The sequence below is a fragment of the Trichosurus vulpecula genome, chromosome 6 (assembly GCF_011100635.1).
Source record: "Trichosurus vulpecula isolate mTriVul1 chromosome 6, mTriVul1.pri, whole genome shotgun sequence".
In the NCBI taxonomy this organism is placed as follows: domain Eukaryota; kingdom Metazoa; phylum Chordata; class Mammalia; order Diprotodontia; family Phalangeridae; genus Trichosurus; species Trichosurus vulpecula.
This window is the reverse complement of record NC_050578.1, coordinates 255,422,355-255,442,760: the sequence shown is the minus strand read 5'-3', so window position 1 is coordinate 255,442,760 and position 20,406 is coordinate 255,422,355. Positions and strand designations below refer to the sequence as shown.

The window sequence follows — 20,406 nt, the reverse complement described above, 5'->3', positions numbered from 1 at the left end:
AGGCATTCAAGGCAGGACTAGGCAGAGAATACAGAGTGCCAACTAAGCTTCATCAACCATTACTCTTTACCCTTCCCAAGTCTTCCACAGAATTATCACATGATGAAAACTTGCGTGGTGATGGGGGGCCAGAGCCAAGATGGCAGCTTGCTTAAGCTGTCCCCCAAATCCCTCCAAACACCTGTAAAAAATGGCTCTGAACAAATTCTAGAGCTGCAGAACCCACAGAATAGCAGAGGGAAACAGGTCTCCAGCCCAGGAGAGCCTAGATGGTCACCAGGAAGGGTCTATCCCACGCTGCTGAGAGCAGAGGGCAGCCCAGTGTGGGCCACGCCAGCACAGACCAGACCCATAATCAGCCAGCCGGAACAGGCCTTGGGGCCATGAAACAGTGAGCTGTGGCAGTTATCAGACTTCCCAACCCACAAACCCCAAAGAGCAAGTTAGGGGGAAATCGCGGGATCGAGTTCAGAGCAGTCCGGCCACCAGCTCTGGGGGTGGAGGAGGTGGTACATCGGTGGCAGTGGCAGCAGCAGGAAGCTCCTAAGGCTGCTTCCAGAGCTCCAGAGTCACCTGCTTCCCAAGTCCCTGGCTCACACAGTGGGAGGAATCTAGCAACGGATCAGAGCAGGAGTGCAAGGAGCGCTTTGTGGGCACAAAGGCAGATTCTCTTGCTGTGCCCTGCTTGGATCTGTATTGTGGTCCTGGTTGGTGGTTCTTGGGGGAGGAGGAGCACTGCTGGGACAGAGCCTGGGATGACAGTGGAGTAGAGATAGCTCTGAAAACAGCAGTGCTTGGACCCTAAAGCTTCGAACAAAGTACTTTCTACAAGCAGTCATACACTGACAAAAAGCTCAAGGGTCAAGTAGTTGGCTGGGAACATGAACAGGCAGCAAAAAAGGTCTCAGATTCAGACTCAGACTTTGGAATCTTTCTTTGGTAACAAAGAAGATCAAAACATACAGCCAGAAGAAGTCAACAAAGTCAAAGAGCCTACATCAAAAGCCTCCAAGAAAAATATAAATTGGGCTCAGGCCATGGAAGAGCTCAAAAAGGATTTGGAAAAGCAAGTAAGAGAAGTGGAGGAAGAATTGGGAAGAGAAATGAGAATGATGCAAGAAAACCATGAAAAACAAGTCAATGACTTGCTAAAGGAGACCCAAAAAAATACTGTAGAAAATAACACCTTAAAAAAAAGACTAACTCAAATGGCAAAAGAGCTGCAAAAAGCCAATGAGGAGAAGAATGCCTTGAAAGGCAGAATTAGCCAAATGGAAAAGGAGGTCCAAAAGACCACTGAAGAAAATACCACCTTAAAAATTAGATTGGAGCAAGTGGAAGCTAGTGACTTTATAAGAAACCAAGATATTATAAAACAGAACCAAAGGAATGAAAAAAAGGAAGACAATGTGAGATATCTCATTGGAAAAACCACTGACCCGGAGAATAGATTCAGGAGAGATAATTTAAAAAATCCAATACCTGAAAGCTATGATCAAAAAAAGTGCCTACACATCATCTTTCAAGAAATTATCAAGGAAAACTGTCCTGATATTCTAGAGCCAGAGGGTAAAATAGAAATTGAAAGAAGCCATTGATCACCTCTTGAAAAAGATCCCAAAAAGAAAACTCCTAGGAATATTGTTGCGAAATTCCAAAGTTTCCAGGTCAAGAAGAAAATACTACAAGCAGCCAGAAAGAAACAATTTGAATATTGTGGAAACACAGTCAGGATAACACAAGATCTAGCAGCTTCTACATTAAGGGACTGATGAGCTTGGAATATGTTATTCCGGAGGTCAAAGCAGCTAGGATTAAAACCAAGAATCACCTACTGAGCAAAACTGAGTATAATGCTCCAAGGCAAAATATGGATTTTCAATAAAAAAGAGGACTTTCAAGCTTTCCCAATGACAAGACCAGAGCTGAATAGAAAATCTGACTTTCAAACACAAGAATCAAGAGAAGCATGAAAAGGTAAACAAGAAAGAGAATTCATAAGGGACTTACTAAAGTTGAACTGTTATGTTTACATTCCTACATGGAAAGATGTGTGTGTAATTCATGAGGCCTTTCTCAGTATTAGGCGAATTGAAGGGAATATAGACAGAGGGCACAGGATGAGTTGAATATGAAGGGAGGATATCTCAAAAAATGAAATAAAATTAAGGGGTGAGGGAGGAATATATTGAGACAAGGAGAAAGGGAGAGAGAGAATGGGGTAAATCATCTCACATAAAAGTGGCAAGAAAAGGCAGTTCTGTTGGAAGGGAAGAGGGCACAGATGAGGGGGAATGAGTGAATCATACTCTCATCAGATCCAACTTAAGGAGGGAATAACATACACACTCAAATGGGTATCTTACTCCACAGGAAAGTAAGGGGAAGGGGATAAAAAAAAAAGAAGGGATGACAGAAGGGAGGGCAGATGGGGGAGGAGGTAATCAAAAGCAAACACCTTTGAAAAGGGACAGTGTCAAGGGAGAAAATTGAATAAAGGGGGACAGGATAGGATGGAAGGAAATATAGTTAGCCTTGCACAACATGAGCATTGTGGAAGTGTTTTACATAATGATACATGTGTGATCTATGTTGAATTGCTTGCCTTCCTAGGGAGGGTGGGTGGGAAGGGATGAGGGGAGGGAATTTGGAACTCAAAGTTTTAAAAACAGATGCTTAAAAAAATAAATAAAAAGTTGTTTTTTACATGCAGCTGGGAAACAGGATATATAGGGAATGGGGCATAGAAATCTATCCTGCCCTACAAGAAAGTAAGGGGAAAGGGGATGGGGGGTGGGAGTGAGGTGAAAGAGGGGAGGGTTGACTGGGGAACGAAGCAATCAGAATATATGCTATCTTGGAATGGGGGGGACGGTAGAAATGGGGAGAAAATTTGTAATTCAAAATCTTGTGGAAATCAATGTTGAAAACTAAAATATTAAATAAAAAAATAATTTGAGTAAGGTTAAAAAAAACTCACATGGTACTATAACATTATTGCAAGACATTTTCATAGTACTCTACAAGTGCCTTTTTTTTCTTTTTACAAAGCACTTCCCTCAAAACAACCCTGTGATTTGGTGCAAGTTTAATCTATCTACTTTACAGATGAGGAAACTGAGGCTTATAGAGGGTAAGTGACCAGACAGGAAGCTATTTGATGAACTACTCTCAAGGTTACCCACACGCCCAACTCTCTAGTGACCAAAAACACACTTTAATTTGACCCAGAGAAATTCTAGGGCATTTTCTGGGCCTTTCATCCAATACTACACGTCAGGCACATCTGAGTCCTATCAGCAGAAGCAACAGGCCAACACCCTGAAAGGGAAATAAGCCAAAAGAGACAAGGCAGAGGGCAGAAATCAACGTACCTCTTCCAGTCCAGAACCTCCGAAAAGGGCAGGATGTAGGAATCGGCGACGATGACTGGGACACAGCCAGCCTGAAGAACATCACTCAGAGCCGCCTGGCCCAGCCGGGCTCCACGAAGGACCGCGCAGAAAGAAGCCTCCTACAGGTGAGAGAATCAACGATGGGAGACTGAGAGACAGGCCAGCCCAAGGGACCTATCTACAGAAGATTCTGAAGATCAAATTTTCTATGGTTGGAAACCAAGCAAGGCCAACACACCCAGATACCGCAAGTTCAGCTTTTTAAAAAAATAATATTTTAATTTTTTCCCAATTACAAGTAAAGATGATTTTTAATATTCAGATTTTTTTTAATTTTGAGTTCCAAATTTTCTCCCTCTCTCCCTCACCTCCCCAAGACAGTAAGCAATTTGATACATAGGTTATACATTTGCAATCGTGCTAAACATATTTCCATATTAGTCGCGTTATTAGAAGAAGACAGAGACCAAAAGAAAAAAAATGAAAAATAGAATGCTTTGATCTGCACTTGAACTCCATCAGTTCTTCCAGCTTTTTTAACAGTTATCAGTGCTCACCAATACAACTGGAAATGTCCTATCAGTTCACAACAGCCAGTCAGGCAACAAGTATATAAGTGCCTACTATGTGCCAGGCACTGTGCTACATGCTAAGGATGTCTTCCAGCATCCCATCAGTGATAATACTGGCAGTAAAGAGAACCAGAATTACCAAAGAATAAGGAGGCAATGATCATGAAGCTCAAACAATTTAAAACTGGAAAAGACTCGTTTTTCTCATCATAGAGGCTGTGATTTGCCCAAGATCATACAAGTATGAGGCAGGAACAGAGCTGAAATTCAAAGCTAGGTCCTTGGATTCCAAACCCCTGCTCCCTTATCCCCATGCTGCTTCATATCACTACCACAGACAGTAGTGACAGGAATCAGTTTTTGATACCCAACAATCTGATCTGTCACAGATAACTTATTTCAGGCCTAGCTAGGTCATTTAAGCTTCCATGCCAATGTCCCAAACTCCAAGTTGACTACATGTTGCTTGAAAAAGTCAGAGTTTTCATGTTGTAAGACTGGTCTGCCAAGCAGAGCTATAAGTTCTCAAAAGGATGCAGTAGGCATGAGAAACCTTTGACTGAAGTTTCTTACCATATCCTCACAGACAAGACGGAGGAGAAGCTAGAAGATAAAACTTTCAAAGGACCTGAATAATTATGTCCAAAGAGTACTGATTAAGGCACCAAGGTCAATTGGGGGAAATACTCTAGTCATATACTTCAAGGCTCTATGGTCAGTTCTTCCTTGTTCCAAATCATAGTGATGGACTCCGCCAACAAGGTAGAAGATGTGCTAAACAAATCTGTAGATGGAATAGTGCTGGCAGGGGTCAATTCTACACTGGATGACAGATACAAGAGCCAAAAAACAATAGCAGGAAATGACAGGTGAGAACAAAAAATGAAATTAAATAAAGATAAATGCAAAGTCCCACCTTAAGTTCAGAAGAATCACCTCAACAAAAGGAAGATGAGAAGAGCCAATATAATAATCATTTTTGTGGGAAAAATCCCAAAGTTCTGGTTAAGTCAACACCAAGGTGAGACAGCTGCTGTCCAAAAACCTAATGCAATTGTAAGCTCCATTAATAAAAGTCCAAAGCTCAAAACAAAGGAAGTCCTCTTCCCTGGTCTAACCACACATGGAGTGCTGTTCCATTCCAGGTACCACATTTTTGGAAGGATACTGATAAGCTGGAGGACATTCAGCTTTGGGGGACCCAGAATAACAAGGAGGCTGGAAACCATGCCACATGAGGATCAGCTAAAGTAGCAACCAGGGATTTTAACCTGGAAAACAAGAATTAGGTGGGGAGCTAAGGGATAGAGAGCAGAGGGGAAGTATGACAACTGACTAAAAATATCTGAATAGCTGTCAACAGAAGAAGGATTAAACTTACTTTGCATGACACCAAAGAGCAAAACTAGGACCAATGGGTTGCAGTTGCATTAAGAAGATCTCAGCTTCATTTTCTAAAAGTAGAATGGACTACTGAGGAAGGGAAGAATTCCCTATCCCAGGAGGGCTTTCAGCAGAGTCTGGATGACCCTTGTTGGTGATACTCTAGAGATTTCTGTCCAAGCACAGACTGGCCCAAATGACCTCTACAGTCATTTCCGACTTGGAGAGTCTAGTACTTAATACTCCCCTGATCATTCTTGGAGATTAAGTTCTGAATGCCACAACTGAAGAGGCAGATGAACAAAACGTAGAGACACCAAAATGAAGAAGGATAGAGGAAGAGCTAACGAACGGGAAAGAGAAGACAAGGGTGGGGGTGGGACAAGAGGGAAGCATGCCAGCCACCTTCAGATTTTTACAGGACTGTCATTTGGAAAAGAGATGAAACTTCTTCAGTTTCCAGGGAACTGGAACTAGGACTAGAATTTGCAAAGAGTCAAAATTCAGTTTAATATGTGAAAGAATTTTCTGGTAACTAGAGTTGTTCAAAGATGAACTGTCTTGTGAAATAGCAAGAGCCATGTCGCCAGATGCTTTCAAGTAAGGGGATGCTGCAGAGGAGATGGAGGAGTAGAATGCGAGGTAAAGAGGAACTGCTTTCTGAGGCCCCTTCAAAGGCTACGATATGACGGTCAGTTCATAATCAGTGCATCTTCTGACACGTCTTGAGTCTTTGGCTACCTCCACTCCACACAAGCACTCAGAGAAACCCAAGGCTCCTGCACACCTAACAGTCTCCTAAGCAACATCTGCAGTTGCCAGAAGAAGATGATGTTGTCTGGGAAATTGCAATGAAAGAAGGGGAACAATGTTGGCAGGTCCTATCTTTTTTTAGATGTGTAAAGAGCCGTTATGAAAATCTCCATAGCAGATTTCAAAAGTAATAAACAGAAAACACCCTGGGAAGGGTGGGGAAGGAGAGAAAAGATGGTGACAAGACTAAGACTCTTTATTCAGCACCTCTAGGGAAGGAGCACTGAAGCAGCCAGGATGGGCTCCAATTCACCAAGAGAAGAGAGGAAAAGTGATTCACCTAAGCCTTCTACGAAATCTACTTACCTAGGGCCTTTGGAGGGAAAAAATACTGGTAAACTCATTAAGGGTCATTCTGCATTTACCTGGAAACAAGGTAAATATGTCCAATTTTAAACACACACACACACACACACACACACACTCCAAAAATTTTGTAAAAGGTCACTTTCTTAAGTACTAGGTCTAACCCTCCCACCTGGTATTTATGGAACAAGAAATGTAGAGGATCCAAATGGCTGCAAGAGGAGAAGCAGACCAGGAAGAGACCCCAAAACTCCAAACACCCAAGTTCTCCCTATGCCCTCTCCTACTCCCCCAAAAGATAAGAAACTATTTTGAAGTGTTCTGAGATAAACAGAGACAAAAGAAAGCTATAGGGAAAACCCAATATTCTAGACTCTTCTAAAGATAAATGAGAAAGACACACAATTCTAAGAAGAAAACGAGTCACTGCATCTTCCAGTGGCAGGTGGAAAGCCCCAATTTGGCCTGGAGAGACAACCATCCAGATGTGGACACACATGCTGATAACCGTTTTTCCTGTCTAGACAAAGGTTACTATAAATACATCTGCTCACATCATCGCTGTTATCAGCTAGACATTCCAGAGGGAGATGCCCTGCTTTGTGAGGGAAAGTATTTTAACAATCTCAGCATGAGCCAACTCTCTTTGGAGTTCAAAAGAGTACCCCATCTCCTCGAGAGCTCTCCTTGGGCAAGCCTGTCTGAATTTCAAGTAGCTAAGTGAACAAAACTCAATTGTTCTCTTTGGATGAGGGTTTCAGAATTCTCCTTTCCCTGCCCCCACACCCAAGGAATGCTAAACATCTTGCCTATAAAAACATCCCCAGAGGAGCAGATGATGCTGCTCTGCCTCAGGAGGTTGGAAGTGTCGCTCATTCACTTGAGACAAGGAATCCATACCTAGTACAGAAGGGTCATGCAAGTACTGCCCACCTTTCCCTGGGAGTGAAGCAGCAAAGGTCACTGCTCACGTTCTTCAAGTTGGCAAGTCTAAGAACAGTCGAACCCTGGACTGGTCTCAAGGCAAGAGGAAGAAGCTAAACGTGTTTCCCTCCCATACTGAAATGGCTTATTTGCAAGGCTGGCTATCTGGTCTGTGGTGCTGGGATGGCCTTATTTAGAGCTGAGTCACAGGACCATAAGCCTCAGATTTGGAAAGCCAGTTATAAATCATGTAACGCTTCCCTATTCATCTTGAAGATGAAAAAAGACAAAGAAAGATTAAGTGACTTGCCCAAGGTGACCTGGGTAATAAGGAACAGAGCTAAGACTGGCCTCAAGGTCTTCAGACCTCTAAACTCAATACACTGTCCATGGCAACTCCCTTACAAACACACAATGTCAGATCTCTAAATACAGCCTGAAGCATATCGAGGAACAAGGTGCTATGCAACACCATGCTCCTACATTAGACTTCACCTAGTTTCATGTGGTAAGAAATAGGTAGGGAACAGTACTGACCTGCAGGATTTGCGGGTAATCAAAGACCTGGTCCTTGTGGCATCGTTTGCGTGTGGAAAGGACGCCCTCGGAGAGATTGGTACACTTCTCCAGGACTAGCACCGACTCCCCATGCTTGGCTTGGAGGGCCTCCAGGTCTGAGCGGTATTCAGGATGAAGAGCCATCTGCGATGACAGAAGAAAATACCTCCTGGGGCTGAGAGGAAGAGATCAAAGTGATTGGAAGGCCTCGGGCAGATGCTCTAGGCAGGCCTAGAAAGTCTTTGAAGTTAGACTTAGAGCAAAGAGCATTTTCCCTTTAAAATATCTGTCATGGAACAGGCTTCCCCTTACTTTAGTTGGAAATTATGGGCATATAGTGTTACCTTCTGTTCATGCATATATTTCACAAATATTTATTACGCACCCACTATATACAAAGTCTATTGTTAGATGCTGATGGTGATGCAAAGTTGAAATAAGAATTCATCCCTGCCCTTATGGAACTTATAGTCCAGTCAGAAGTAAGATACATAAGTAACTAGAATATGCCATATCACAGTGTAAGAGCAGTAGAGAAGACAAAACGCAGGTCCACAAGTGGGCCCATGCCCAAAAATGGTACTTCAAGGATGGTTCTGAGAAAGTTTGAGGGTCCCACCTAACCCAGCCAAAGTCCCAACCTAACCCCAGAAAGGACTAAGGTCAGAGAAAGGGATGCGGGGGAGGTGCCACATGGACTTCTGCCAGCCACGTCAATCTATGGCTAAGTTACATAAGGACAAAATGCCAATATTCTGTACATTTGCAGATATCTAAGTCATTGTTGGGGGTAGGAATTGATTCTTTTTCCTTAGTTCCTCAGTAAAAGATCCTTTTGAAATGGCATATCAGATGAAGACGTGAAGCAGTCCATTTAGCAGATTGCATGACTCGTCCAGGTTCACCCCGGTAACAAGGGCCAGGAGAGGCTCTAGCCCTTGGCTCTTGGCTCCTCATGCTACCACAATACGCTGCCTCTCTCATGTAGCTCTGAGGCCTTAGTTTCACCTTCTGAGAAAAGGATCAGATTCATCCCATTCTTCAAAGGGAGGACAAGGTGAGAAGTAAATGTAAATACACAAAGCACTCAGGTACCATATCAGTATCAATTCAAAGCAATATGGAATGGGGACAAAAGTGTTATGAGAGGCAAGATTAGCTAGAGGCCACAAGGTAAATCAAGGCAACAAGAAAAGCTCCCAAGAATCTAGTGGAGGAGTCAGAGCGCCCATGTTCACACCACTTCCTTGGGAGGAAAGCAGTTTCCACATCCTGAAGGGGATCACTGGTTAGAAAGCCAGTCATTAACACACACATAGGCATCCCTCGGAGGGTGGTGAAGCGCTCTTCTCCCAACAGCCTCGTGAGGTAGAGAATGCCAAGAACACTATGGCCATCGATGAGCTAGGCAACTGAGGGCTGAGAGGTGGAGGAGAGGAGAAGAGAGATTTTCTGGGTCACAGAACAAGTCAACGCTGGAGCTGGGACTCAGGCTCCAAATCCAGGAATCTTTCTCCTACCCCGTCGGTGAAATCACTCCTCTTCACATCTAAGTTTTATTGTCATCATCATTAGAATTTTCTGTGGTGTGCCAAACAAAGAAAAATGCGATTTCTGGGAGTGACCCAGTTGGGATCAGGGCCAAAAACTGATTTCATTCTTCCACTAAATCATAAGCAGAAGCCGGGGAGAGGGTTTGGCTGGGCTTCACTACACAGAAGCCAAGCAGAGATTCAGGAACTCATTCATATCACAATCATCTAGTCAATGTCTACCCACCCACTCCCACCAGCTCCCCCTTAGCTTCAACCCCTTCAATTTAAATATTCATATGTGAACAAGGAAAAGCATCCAACTATCCCGATGACTTACTTACCTGGCATTCAAGGCTTTCCCCAATCTGCCTTACCTTCTCAAGCTGAGCACATTTGCTCCCTTCTAAGTGCTAACCGAATTGGACTGTCTCCCCTCTCAGTCACCTTACTTTGGCTCACACAGTTCCTTCTGTCTAGAATGCCCCACCCTTCCTCATTTATTGAATTCTTACTTCATTCACTCAACATTCAACAAGCCTACTGTGTGACAGGCACTAGGCTAAGCAGTGGATACACAAAGACAAAAAGGAAACATTCTCTGCCTTATTACCTCGTAAAGGCCTAAGCAAATGCTACCTTTTCTCCTACCTCTCATTCAGACGTGCATTTTTTTTAAAATATAGCTGTACAATGCACTAACCACACAGTATGGTGGCATACAGAGGCCTGAAACATCAAAAGCCTGCCAAACTCTCAGCGGCTACCACAAAGTGATTCAAATGAAATTGGGAAATGTTTAACAAAATAAGTTAAAATACGATGCAACAGAGATAATGTTAATAGGGATGTTCCTTGAGTTGGAGTCAGAGGATGTGAACAGGAATCCAGATCTGCTGCTTATTACCCGTGCTTAAAGTCAAAACTAGAGGACCTCAGTTTCTTTAACTGTAAAATGAGAAAACTGGACTAGGTGATCGCCAAGGTGATCCCATGGACCTTCATACTGTGCCTGCGTCTTCTCTTCATGCCAGCCATAAGGCCCACAAGGGCAAAGACCCTGTCTTAGCTAAACTCCACATCTCCTCCAGCTCCCACCTCCCCAAAGTCCTCTGTGTAGAGTAAGAGCTTAATTAACGCTGTTGTCATTATCTTCCCCTTTCTGCCAGGACTGCCTGAGCTGATGGGTGCACAGATCTTTAACAAACACCATTTAGAAATAGGTTTGTTTTATTATATGTCCTCTTAAAAAAAGAATAAAAAGAAAAAAGTCACTGATTCACCCAATAGTCCAAATTCAAATTTAAAAAAAGATCATGTGACCTTCCAAGTCTGTCACTTGTGAAAGCTATAAACTCCTAACTTAGCTCCTTATAAAGAAAAAAATGACAAAAATCCCACCTGAAGCCAAAACACCTTGCAAGACACTAGCAGTAATGACCTTCCATTCCCATTAGGGGAAAATCGGTAAAAAGGGTGGAGGGAAGAGATTGAAAATAAAAGACAACGGTCTGACCATCCCTATACATACTTCAGGAAATGTGGCAAACACCCCCAAGAAGCAATTATCACAAAGTGCAACATATCCAAAACACTTCTGTCCCTACCCCACCCCCACCTCCCCATGGGTGGTAAGAGTGTCCTTGCCTCTATCAAGGGACAGAAGAAGAGGAAGAGACCAGGACAGAAGTGTAAGCTTTGAGGGTAAAGGGAGACTGGGCTCGGTGGTAGACAGCTGCCTAGCACATGGCACTCCTCTCACCAACTACAACCTATCACTTCCTTCTGCCTACCAAGAAGAATCACAGGATAAATAGGAGTTGGGACAGCTAGGCTGTGCAGTGAGTAGAGCACCTGCCCTAGAGTCAGGAAGACCTGAATTCAAATCTAACCTCAGACATTTGACATACTTGCTAGCTGTGTGACCTTGGGCAAGTCACTTAACCCCAATTGCCCTGCCTTCCCCCTTCCAAAAAAAAAAAGAAAAAGGAAAAAGGATAAATAGGAATTTAGGATTTAAAGTTCCTAGGTGTCTTAGAGAATATTATCACTGTGATGGCTGGCATGCACATATAGCACTTCAAAGTTTACGACCTCAGAGCTCAGGGGGGTTAAGTAATTTGTTCAAGTTGACAAGAGGTTCCAACTGCAGACCATTCACCCATTCTGCCTCTCCTAGGCCAACCCTTCATTTTACATATAGGGAAACTGAGGTCCTAAGAGGGGAGACAATGAGAAAGCATTGCAGGGCTCAGAGCTGGAGGTGATCTTCTCCCACCCCCTTATTTCACAGATGAGGAAACCACAGGCCAAGAGATGGGACAGCTCGCCCTGGCCACGCCGGTAGATGAGTGGTTGAAGTTGGCCTCAACCCCAGGCCTTCTGACTCCAAATCCAGTATGCTTTCCATTACATCCCTTCATTCCATTAGACCCCACACCAAGTCATGAGGTGGTCTGCTCCCCTCATTACCAACCCCCAGGCCCTAATAATCAGCCTATAAGTGGAAGTAAAACTGTTTCCAGATTACCAAGGCTTCTTATATTGTTGAAATAAGAGCATATCTTATACATGGGGGAAAGGGGGAAAGGGAGAGGGGAAAAAAAGCCCTCAGGGCTGTGGCCAGGTGCATTGCCTATGCCATGCCTCATAGCCCTCTCATGTATAGGGAAAGAATAGGTTGTGTGGGGAGCACCTTACCCTGGTCCTCTCTCTGGTAGATCCACCTCAGCTGACAGGGAGCTATAGACAGGAATGCTGACATCATAGCCTTGGCGATAGGTCCATGTGGAGAAGCCACCGCCAGCCAGAAGAGCCCTGAAAGTAAAAAATTTCAGGAAACTGTAAGGAATATGGGTTCCAATTCAGTCATACTCCAGTCCAAGCAGACTGGACCAAAAGAGACTCTTTCTGGGACAACCAATGTTTTCCTTCCTTGACTCAGTCTTTCTGCCTCTAGGATCCCAAATTCAGTCTTCTACTCCACTATTTAAAAAATGGGTGGTCTCAAGGAAGAGCCTCAAACACCATAAACTACCTACCCCTCAGAGACTCCCCACCCCCCTAACATCATGACTCTTGTGAGAGTTGGGTAATGAAAGGTGTCTGCTCAAGACCATCTAAGGCTCTGTATTCAGCCAAGGTGAAGGGAAAGGAAAGGGAAGGAAGGGGAGGGAAGGAGGTAGAAGCAAAAAGGAAGAAGCTGGGCTGTGAAAAGGAGGTAAAAAGGCCAATAGCTTTAGGGGATGGATAGTAGGGTCTAATAGAGGTTTTTTCAAGTCCCAGAAGGGAAAGCAGATACTCCTGGCTCCCCATTGTCACTTCGACTTTGACATCATCTCTTACTTTCTCTCCAACATTGGAAGAAGGCTTAACAGTACCAGATATCAAACTATGCTACAAAGCAGAAATTATCAAAATGCTCTGATACTGGTTAAGAAATTGAACACAATAGTCTAGTGTTTGATAAACCCAAAGATTCCAGCTATTGTAATAAAAACTCACTATTCAACAAAAACTGCTGGGAAAACTAGAAAATATCATGGCAGAAACTAAATCAATATCTCCTACCATACACCAAGATAATAAAAAAAATTAGAGGAACAAGGAAGAATTCATGACCAAAAAGAAGACCACAGAAGACAAAATGGACAATTTTTGTTACACAAAACAAAGGAAATTAATACAACTAAAATCAGAAATGAAACAGATAACTGGGGGAGGGGGTGTGTGTGGAATTTGCAGCAGTTTCTCTAATAATGGTCTCCTTTCCAAGAGATGCAGAAATAGATTCAAATGTATAAGAATAGGAGCCATTCCCCAACTGATAGTCAAACAATATGAACATGTAGTCTTCAAAGGAAGAAATCCAAACTATCAATAGCCATATGGAAAAAAAATGTTCCAAATCACTAATATTGGAGAAACAAAAATTAAAGTAACTCTGAGGTTCTGCCTGACACCCATCAGACTGCCAAAGCCGACAAAAAAAAAAAAAGGAAAATCACAAGTGTTAGAGTGGATGTGGGAAAACGGGTACATCAGTGCATTGTTGGTGGGGCTGTGAACTAATCCAGACATTCTGGAGAACAATTTGGAACCATGTTCTTCTCCTGACCTGGAGTTAGGAGAACGCTTGACACACTTACTAGCTGTGTGACCTTGGGCAAGTCACTTAACCCCAATTACCCTGCTTTCCCCCCTCCAAAAAAAAAAGTTTCTACCCTTTGACCCAGTGATATCACTAATAAATATGTCAAGGCACCAAAGATTCAAAGAAAGAGGAAAAAGACCCATATGCACAAAAATATTTATAGTAGCTTTGATTGTAATGGCAAAGAAATGGAAACCAAGCAGGGTATCAATTAGTTAAGAAATGGATAATTAAATTATGGCTTATTAATTTAATGGAATACTATTGTGCTGTACCTGACGGCTTCTGAGAAACCTGGGAAGATTTACATGTACTGATACAGAATAAAGTGGCCAGAACAGGTAAATTTCTACAATAATAGCATTGTTAAAACAAACAACTTTGAGAGATTTAATAACTCTAATCAGTACAATGACCAACCATAAGTCCAGAAGACTAATGATGAAACATGCTACCCATCTCCTGAAAGAGAAGTAATGGATTCAGGGTGCAGACCAAGACTTTTTTTTCCTAGACGTGGCCAATATAGTGGTAATTTGTTTTGTTTTGACTACGCATATTTGTTTCAAAGATTTTATTTTTCTTTCTTTTTCAATGGGGTAGAAAGGAAGGAGGGAGAGATGGGTGAAATTTTTTTCACTGAAAAAAAATTAAATTAAAAAAAAGGCTTCTTTTTAAGTCTGTTTGGTTATTCCAGAAATATCTCAAACTCAACATGTCCAAAACTGAATGCATCATCTTTCCACCAAAGTCTTTCTTTCTTCCAAATATTCCTGTTCTGTTGAAGGTTGAAGGACCCCATCCTTCTGGTCTCTTATGTTCATAACCTGGGCTCCTCATTGTCTTTCACCCCACATAGCCAATTAATGGTCAAATCTTGCCATTTCTCCCTTCACAACATCTCTAGCATCCAAGCCCTTCTCTCCACAAACTTCGGGCTCTCCTCACAAATTCCCTCAATTACTGCAAGACTCCTGAATGGTCTCCATGTCTCTGGTCTTTCACCACTCTAGTCTGGTCTACATACTGCTTCCAAAGTAATTTTCCTCATATGCAGATCTGACCATGTGATTCTCCTGTTCAACTCCTGGCTTCCTATTTATTGTCTTTAGGTCTCATAAACTTCTCTGGTTAGCTTGCACAGCCCTACACAACCCGGCCCCAATCTATCTTTGCAGACTCGCTGGACATTCATTACTCCTCCTTCTACACTATAGGCTCCAACCAATGTAGTCTTTCCTGTGTTCCTCACACACAACATGCCATTTTTCACTTCAGTGCCTTTGCACTGGTCATCCCCCAGGCCTAGAAAACATCCCTTCATTACCACTGCCTCATAATGTCCCTGCAGGAAGCATCTCCTAAATCCTCTCTTTCCCACCCCCACTCCCAACTTTGCACCCCAGTTACCTGCTTCATTTCTGATTTTAGTCGTATTAATTTTCTGTGTTTTGTATGACAAAATTGTCTATTTTGTCTTCTGTGGTCTTCTTTAGTCATGAATTCTTCCTTGTTCCTCTAATTTGTTTATTGTCTTGGTGGACAAACTACCTGATATTTAACTATTCTGTGTGTGTCTGTGTGTGTGTGAACTTCAAACTTGCACCATATTGATTTTAATACAGGCATACCTCATCTTATCGTGCTCTGCTTTACTGCGCTTTGCAGACGTTGCATTTTTTATAAAGTGAAGGTTTGGGCAACCCGGTATTGAGCAAGTCTATTTTTTTCCAATAGCAGGCACTCATATCCTGTCTTTGTGTCACATTTTGGTAATTTTTGCAATATTTCCATTTTTTTTATTATTAGTCTATCTGTCATGGTGATCTGTGATCAGTGATCATTGACGTTACTGTTGTAACTGTTTTGGGGCACCATGGGCCATATAACACCCTTGGAAGACAGTGAACTAAATCCATAAATGTTGTGTGTGTTCTGACTGCTTCACCAACCAGCTGTTTCCCATCTCTCTCCCTCACTTTGGGCCTCCCTATCCCCTGAGAACGATATTGAAACTTTTGGTTGTTTTCTCACTTGTATCCGACTCTTTGTGACTCCATTTCGGGTTTTCTTGGCAAAGATGCTGCAGTAGTTTGCCATTTCCTTCTCCAGCTCATTTTACAGATGAGGTAAATGAGGCAAACAGGGTTAAGTGACTTGCCCCAGGTCATATAGCGAGTGTCTAAGGCCAGATTGGAACTCATAAAGATGAGTCTTCCTGACTCCAGACCCAGCACTACCCAGTGTACCACCTAGCTGAATTTAAATTAGGCCAATTAATGACCCTGTAATGGCCACTAAGTGTTCAAGTGAAAGAAGAGTGAATGTGACAAACTTCATTGTTGTCTCATTTTAAGAAAGTGCCAGAGCTACCCAACCTTCGGCAACCACCAACCTGATCAGTCAGTTGCCATCAACACTGAGGCAAGACCCTCCACCAGCAAAAAGATTATTACTCACTGAAGGTTCAGATAATGCTTAGCATTTTTTTTGCCATGAAGTATTTTTCTAATCAAGGCATGTACACTATTTTTTAGACATAATACTACTGCACACTTAATAGACTACAGTATTGTATAAATATAACTTTTATATGCAGTGGGAAAGCAAAAAAATTTGTGTGACTTACTTTATTGTGGTATTGCTTTATTGTGGTGGTCTGGAAGCAAACCTGCAATACCTCGGAGGTACGGCTTCATCTACTTGTTGTGTTGTTCCCTCTCCCCCCACATCAGAACATAAGCTCTTTGTGAGCAGGGCCTGCTGCGTTCCTTGTATTTGCATTCCCTTCTAGCATGCTCAAACCTGCCAGTTTAGGAGCTCCTCTCCTATGTGGGAACATTGGCCTCCCTGGTGCTCCCAACTCCAGCATTCTCACTGGCTCTCCCCTAAGCATGGGAGTCTCTCCCTCCTCCTCTGCCTCCTTCAATCCCCAGCTAAAATTCTGCTTTCAGCAAGAAGTCTTTTTCCCAGTCCCCTCTGTATGTGAGTGCCTTTACTCTGAGATTATCTCCAATTTACCTCGTATACACCTTGTTTTTATATAGTTGCTTGCATGTTGTCTCCCTCACCAGCTAAGGACAGGGGCTAGTTTTTTCCTTCTTTGTATTCCCAGCACTTAGCACAGTGCCTGGCACATAGAAGGTGCTTAATAAATGCTTAGTGACTTGACTTGACCCAAGAGACATAGCCTCAGTGACCCAGGGTCATGCCCGGTGAGACACCAGAGTAGATTATTACATTGCAAAATGATAAAAAAAATTTTTTACATTAAAGCTGGACATAGATTATGAGAGTTGGAAGGAAGGAGCATGTCCCGGTAATATCCTGAGAGAGCAAAAGGCAGAGATGTCTCTGGGGGAAAAAAAAAATGCCAGCAAGCAGTGGGACTCCGAATAACTCAGGAAGGTTCAGGTGGACATTCTAGCTGGGCTCAGAAGTTGCTTGGCAAACCCCAGCTCCCAACTGAGTCACTGTACCCACCTTCCCCCCAACCCCGCCTATTTCCACAATTTTTCAGGGCCACTGAGGTGTAGCCTCATCTGTCAGCTGTCACACACTGCCCTGCCCCCATGCCAACCTTCTGCCTTGTTAATCCAATTCCCAGGCAGTGTGCACAGAGACCAGGAATGGGGTGAGCCATGAATGCTGCCTTTGCAATTTTCCAGCCCTAAACCTCCATTCTCCCTCATTAGGAAACAGCGGCCAAGGGGCTTTAATTGGATCTGGTGAGTAGGATGATGACACCTCATCAGCCAGAGGAAAGCAGGTGTGGGTCAGATCAGTTTTTACAGTTCCTCTTTCTCTAGGGGACAAACACCCCACAAAAGAGCTGACGAGAGCAGGAGCTTTACCATTCCCATGTGCTGCAGCCTGTGCCAAGGGGGCTGAAGCTGAGAAACCACACATTCTACAGCCCTGATTGCTCCCAAACCCCTCTCCACCCTGATGACAGCCTACATCCCATCTAACAGGCCAGTTTAAGTTCAAACACTTTCTAACTACCCCTCAAAATCCCAAACTGTTTGCTTAAGCTTTGTTGAAACCAAGAACAGGTAAGTGACGTAATACTAGGGGAGAAAACCCTCTCCAGCTGCAAGGCCCTTCTGTACAACCTCAGGATGCTCCCTGGTACCGCCAGGTGGGTTTATTGTATCCTGATTAGCATAGAGCACTGCATCCAGCCCCAAAGGGCTTGGGCAGTTTCCAAGAACATGATGGCATGCAGGCTCTTTCTGGGTCTCTGTAATAGGCAAGCAGCTAGGGTTCTAATAAACACATGCAAACAGCAGCCCTGAGAAGCTGGGAAAAGTCAATTGCCCCCACAACTCTGAGAAACCCTGCAGGATGCATTTCTAGAGTACATTATTTTGGTAGGGCTCTAGGGCTTTAAGATTTCACTTTATCATGTTATTAGCCTCATTATCAATTATGTACTATATTACACTTAACAATGAGGCACAAGGTTGTAGTAGACCCTAACATGTTAAGGTTTTAAAGCTCTCAATCAATTTCATGCTTTAACATCTTATACAAATCAAGTCACACAAGAAAGGAGACTAAGGAAAGTGTGGCCTAAACAGGAGCATGGCTCAAAGAAGGCAAGTAGCCCGGGTTCATTCCTAGCTCTGCTACTAACTACCCTTCAGTGTGGCACCTGGCCTAGTTTGCATGTGTGTAAAATGAAGGGCCCAGACAAGATGACCTCTGAAGAGAGCGGCTCTGACCTTCTGTGTTCTAAGGTCCCTCCTACCAGCTCTGACATTATGGCATGTTTAACTTCCCTCCATCTTTACGTGGGAAAAACTCTATAGACACTTCTTGCTTTAATAGTAACAGCTCACACTTATACAGCGCTTTAAGGTTTGCAAAGCACTTTACAAATATCTCATTCGATCTTCATCTTAGAGGGAGGTGCTACTGGAATGCTCAGTTCGCAAATGAAGAAACTGAGGTTACAACTTGCCCAGAGTCATAAAGATAATTAGTATCTGAGATCAGATATGAACTCAAGTCTCCCAGATTCCAAGTCCAATATTTTATCCACTGAACCATCCACTTATCTGATACATATTTTATAGAAAACTTAGTCAGAAAGTGATTTTCTGCAAAACATATTCTTTTTGCCAGTTAACATATTACGAAATCAGAGATAATTCCATAGGGGGAAAAAGTTAACAGACTGAGTTGAAGATTTAAAACATAAGAAATTTTTATGTGTAGCAAAACATGAGAGCTTAGGTGAGTTGTAAATGCAGTGGAAATGAGTTAATGCAATGTCAAGTGAAGTGCCCGACAGAAAGGATTCTAAGTGAGCCAGGTTTTAAGTCACTTTTTAGGTATGTTACTGAGCTTGTGAATACCAAGTGTGGAGTAGGATGCGTTGTTGGTTCTATTTCCAAAGGAAGCTCCTATTCTATGTTCTAGAACACTGACACTCCTTCAATCAGTTTCCCATCCATCTCATAATTTTTGCATAATCCCTAAGCTTTTTAGATATTTACCTTTTACTTTTGAAAAGTAACTGGATGAACATGGAGGGGCGCAGCCAAGATGGCAGCTGTAAAGAAGGGACTAGCACGAGCTCCCCGCCGAGTCCCTCCAAAAACCTATAAAAAATGGCTCTGAACAAATTCTAGAACTGCAGAACCCACAAAACAGCAGAGGGAAGCAGGACTCTAGCCCAGCACAGCCTGGATGGTTGCTGAGTGAGGTCTTTCGAGCACGGAGCTGTGAGCAGAGCAGAGCCCAGCGTGGGCCGCGCGGACCAACCAGACCAGGAGCTGGGCAGAGCAGGCCCTGAATCAGGGAGCTGTGGCAGCTGCCAGACTTCTCAACCCACAAACACCAAAGACAACAGAGAAGAACTGCAGAACCCACAAAATACCAGAGGGAAGCAGGGCTCTAGCCCAGGACAGCCTGGATGGTCTCTGGGTAAGTTCTACCCCGCACAGAGCTGGAAGTGGAGCAGAATGGAGCAGAGACCAGTGTGGGCGGCGCGGACCAACCAGACCAAGAGCCAGGCAGAGCGTGCCCTAGTGCCCTGAATCAGTGAGCTGCAGCAGTTACCAGACTTCTCAACCCACAAACACCAAAGACAACAGAGAAGGTTAGTGGGAAAAGCTGCCGGGGACAGGGGGATAGAGTTGGCAGTTCAGCCACCACCCTGGGGGCAGCGGAGGTGGGGCAGCTACAGAACTACAGCTGCAGTTACTTCCGGCCCCAGGCCCACCTGGTGGGAGGAATTAAGTGGCGGATCAGAGCAAGAGTGAAGAGCCTGCTGAAGATCTAAGTCCAGTCCAGGTTGGGGGTCCTTGGGGAAGGAGGAGTGCTGGTGCGGCAGAGCTGCCTGTAATAGCTCTGAAATCAACAGCGCATCAACCCAAGCTTGGAACATAGTACTCTTTACTCTACAAGCAGTCATACACCGCTGAAAAACTCAAGGGTCAAGTAAGTTGGCTGGGAACATGGCCAGGCAGCGAAAACGCACCCAGATTCAGTTTCAGACTTTGGAATCTTTCTTTGGTGACAAAAGACCAAAACATACAGCCAGAAGAACTCAACACAGTCAAAGAGCCTACAACAAAAGCCTCCAAGAAAAACATGAACTGGTCTCAGGCCATGGAAGAGCTCAAAAAGGATTTGGAAAAGCAAGTTAGAGAAGTAGAGGAAAAATTGGGAAGAGAAATGAGAAGGATGTGAGAAAACCATGAAAAACAAGTCAATGACTTGCTAAAGGAGACCCAAAAAAATACTGAAAAATATACTGA

At 43.5% G+C, this 20,406-nt stretch overlaps 1 protein-coding gene across 2 annotated transcripts in view; it reads right to left on the bottom strand.

The window, feature by feature from the left end:
- EXT2 (exostosin glycosyltransferase 2) overlaps window positions 1-20,406 on the bottom strand; it is a 189,372-nt gene that overhangs the window by 148,654 nt on the left and 20,312 nt on the right. For both annotated transcript variants that reach the window (XM_036764388.1, XM_036764387.1), the window contains exons 4-6: window positions 12,184-12,300; window positions 7,931-8,126; window positions 3,375-3,514 (exon numbers count right to left, since the gene is read on the bottom strand). In XM_036764388.1, the coding sequence (XP_036620283.1) occupies window positions 3,375-3,514; window positions 7,931-8,126; window positions 12,184-12,300 (453 nt within the window). The remainder of the gene's footprint in view (window positions 1-3,374; window positions 3,515-7,930; window positions 8,127-12,183; window positions 12,301-20,406) is intronic.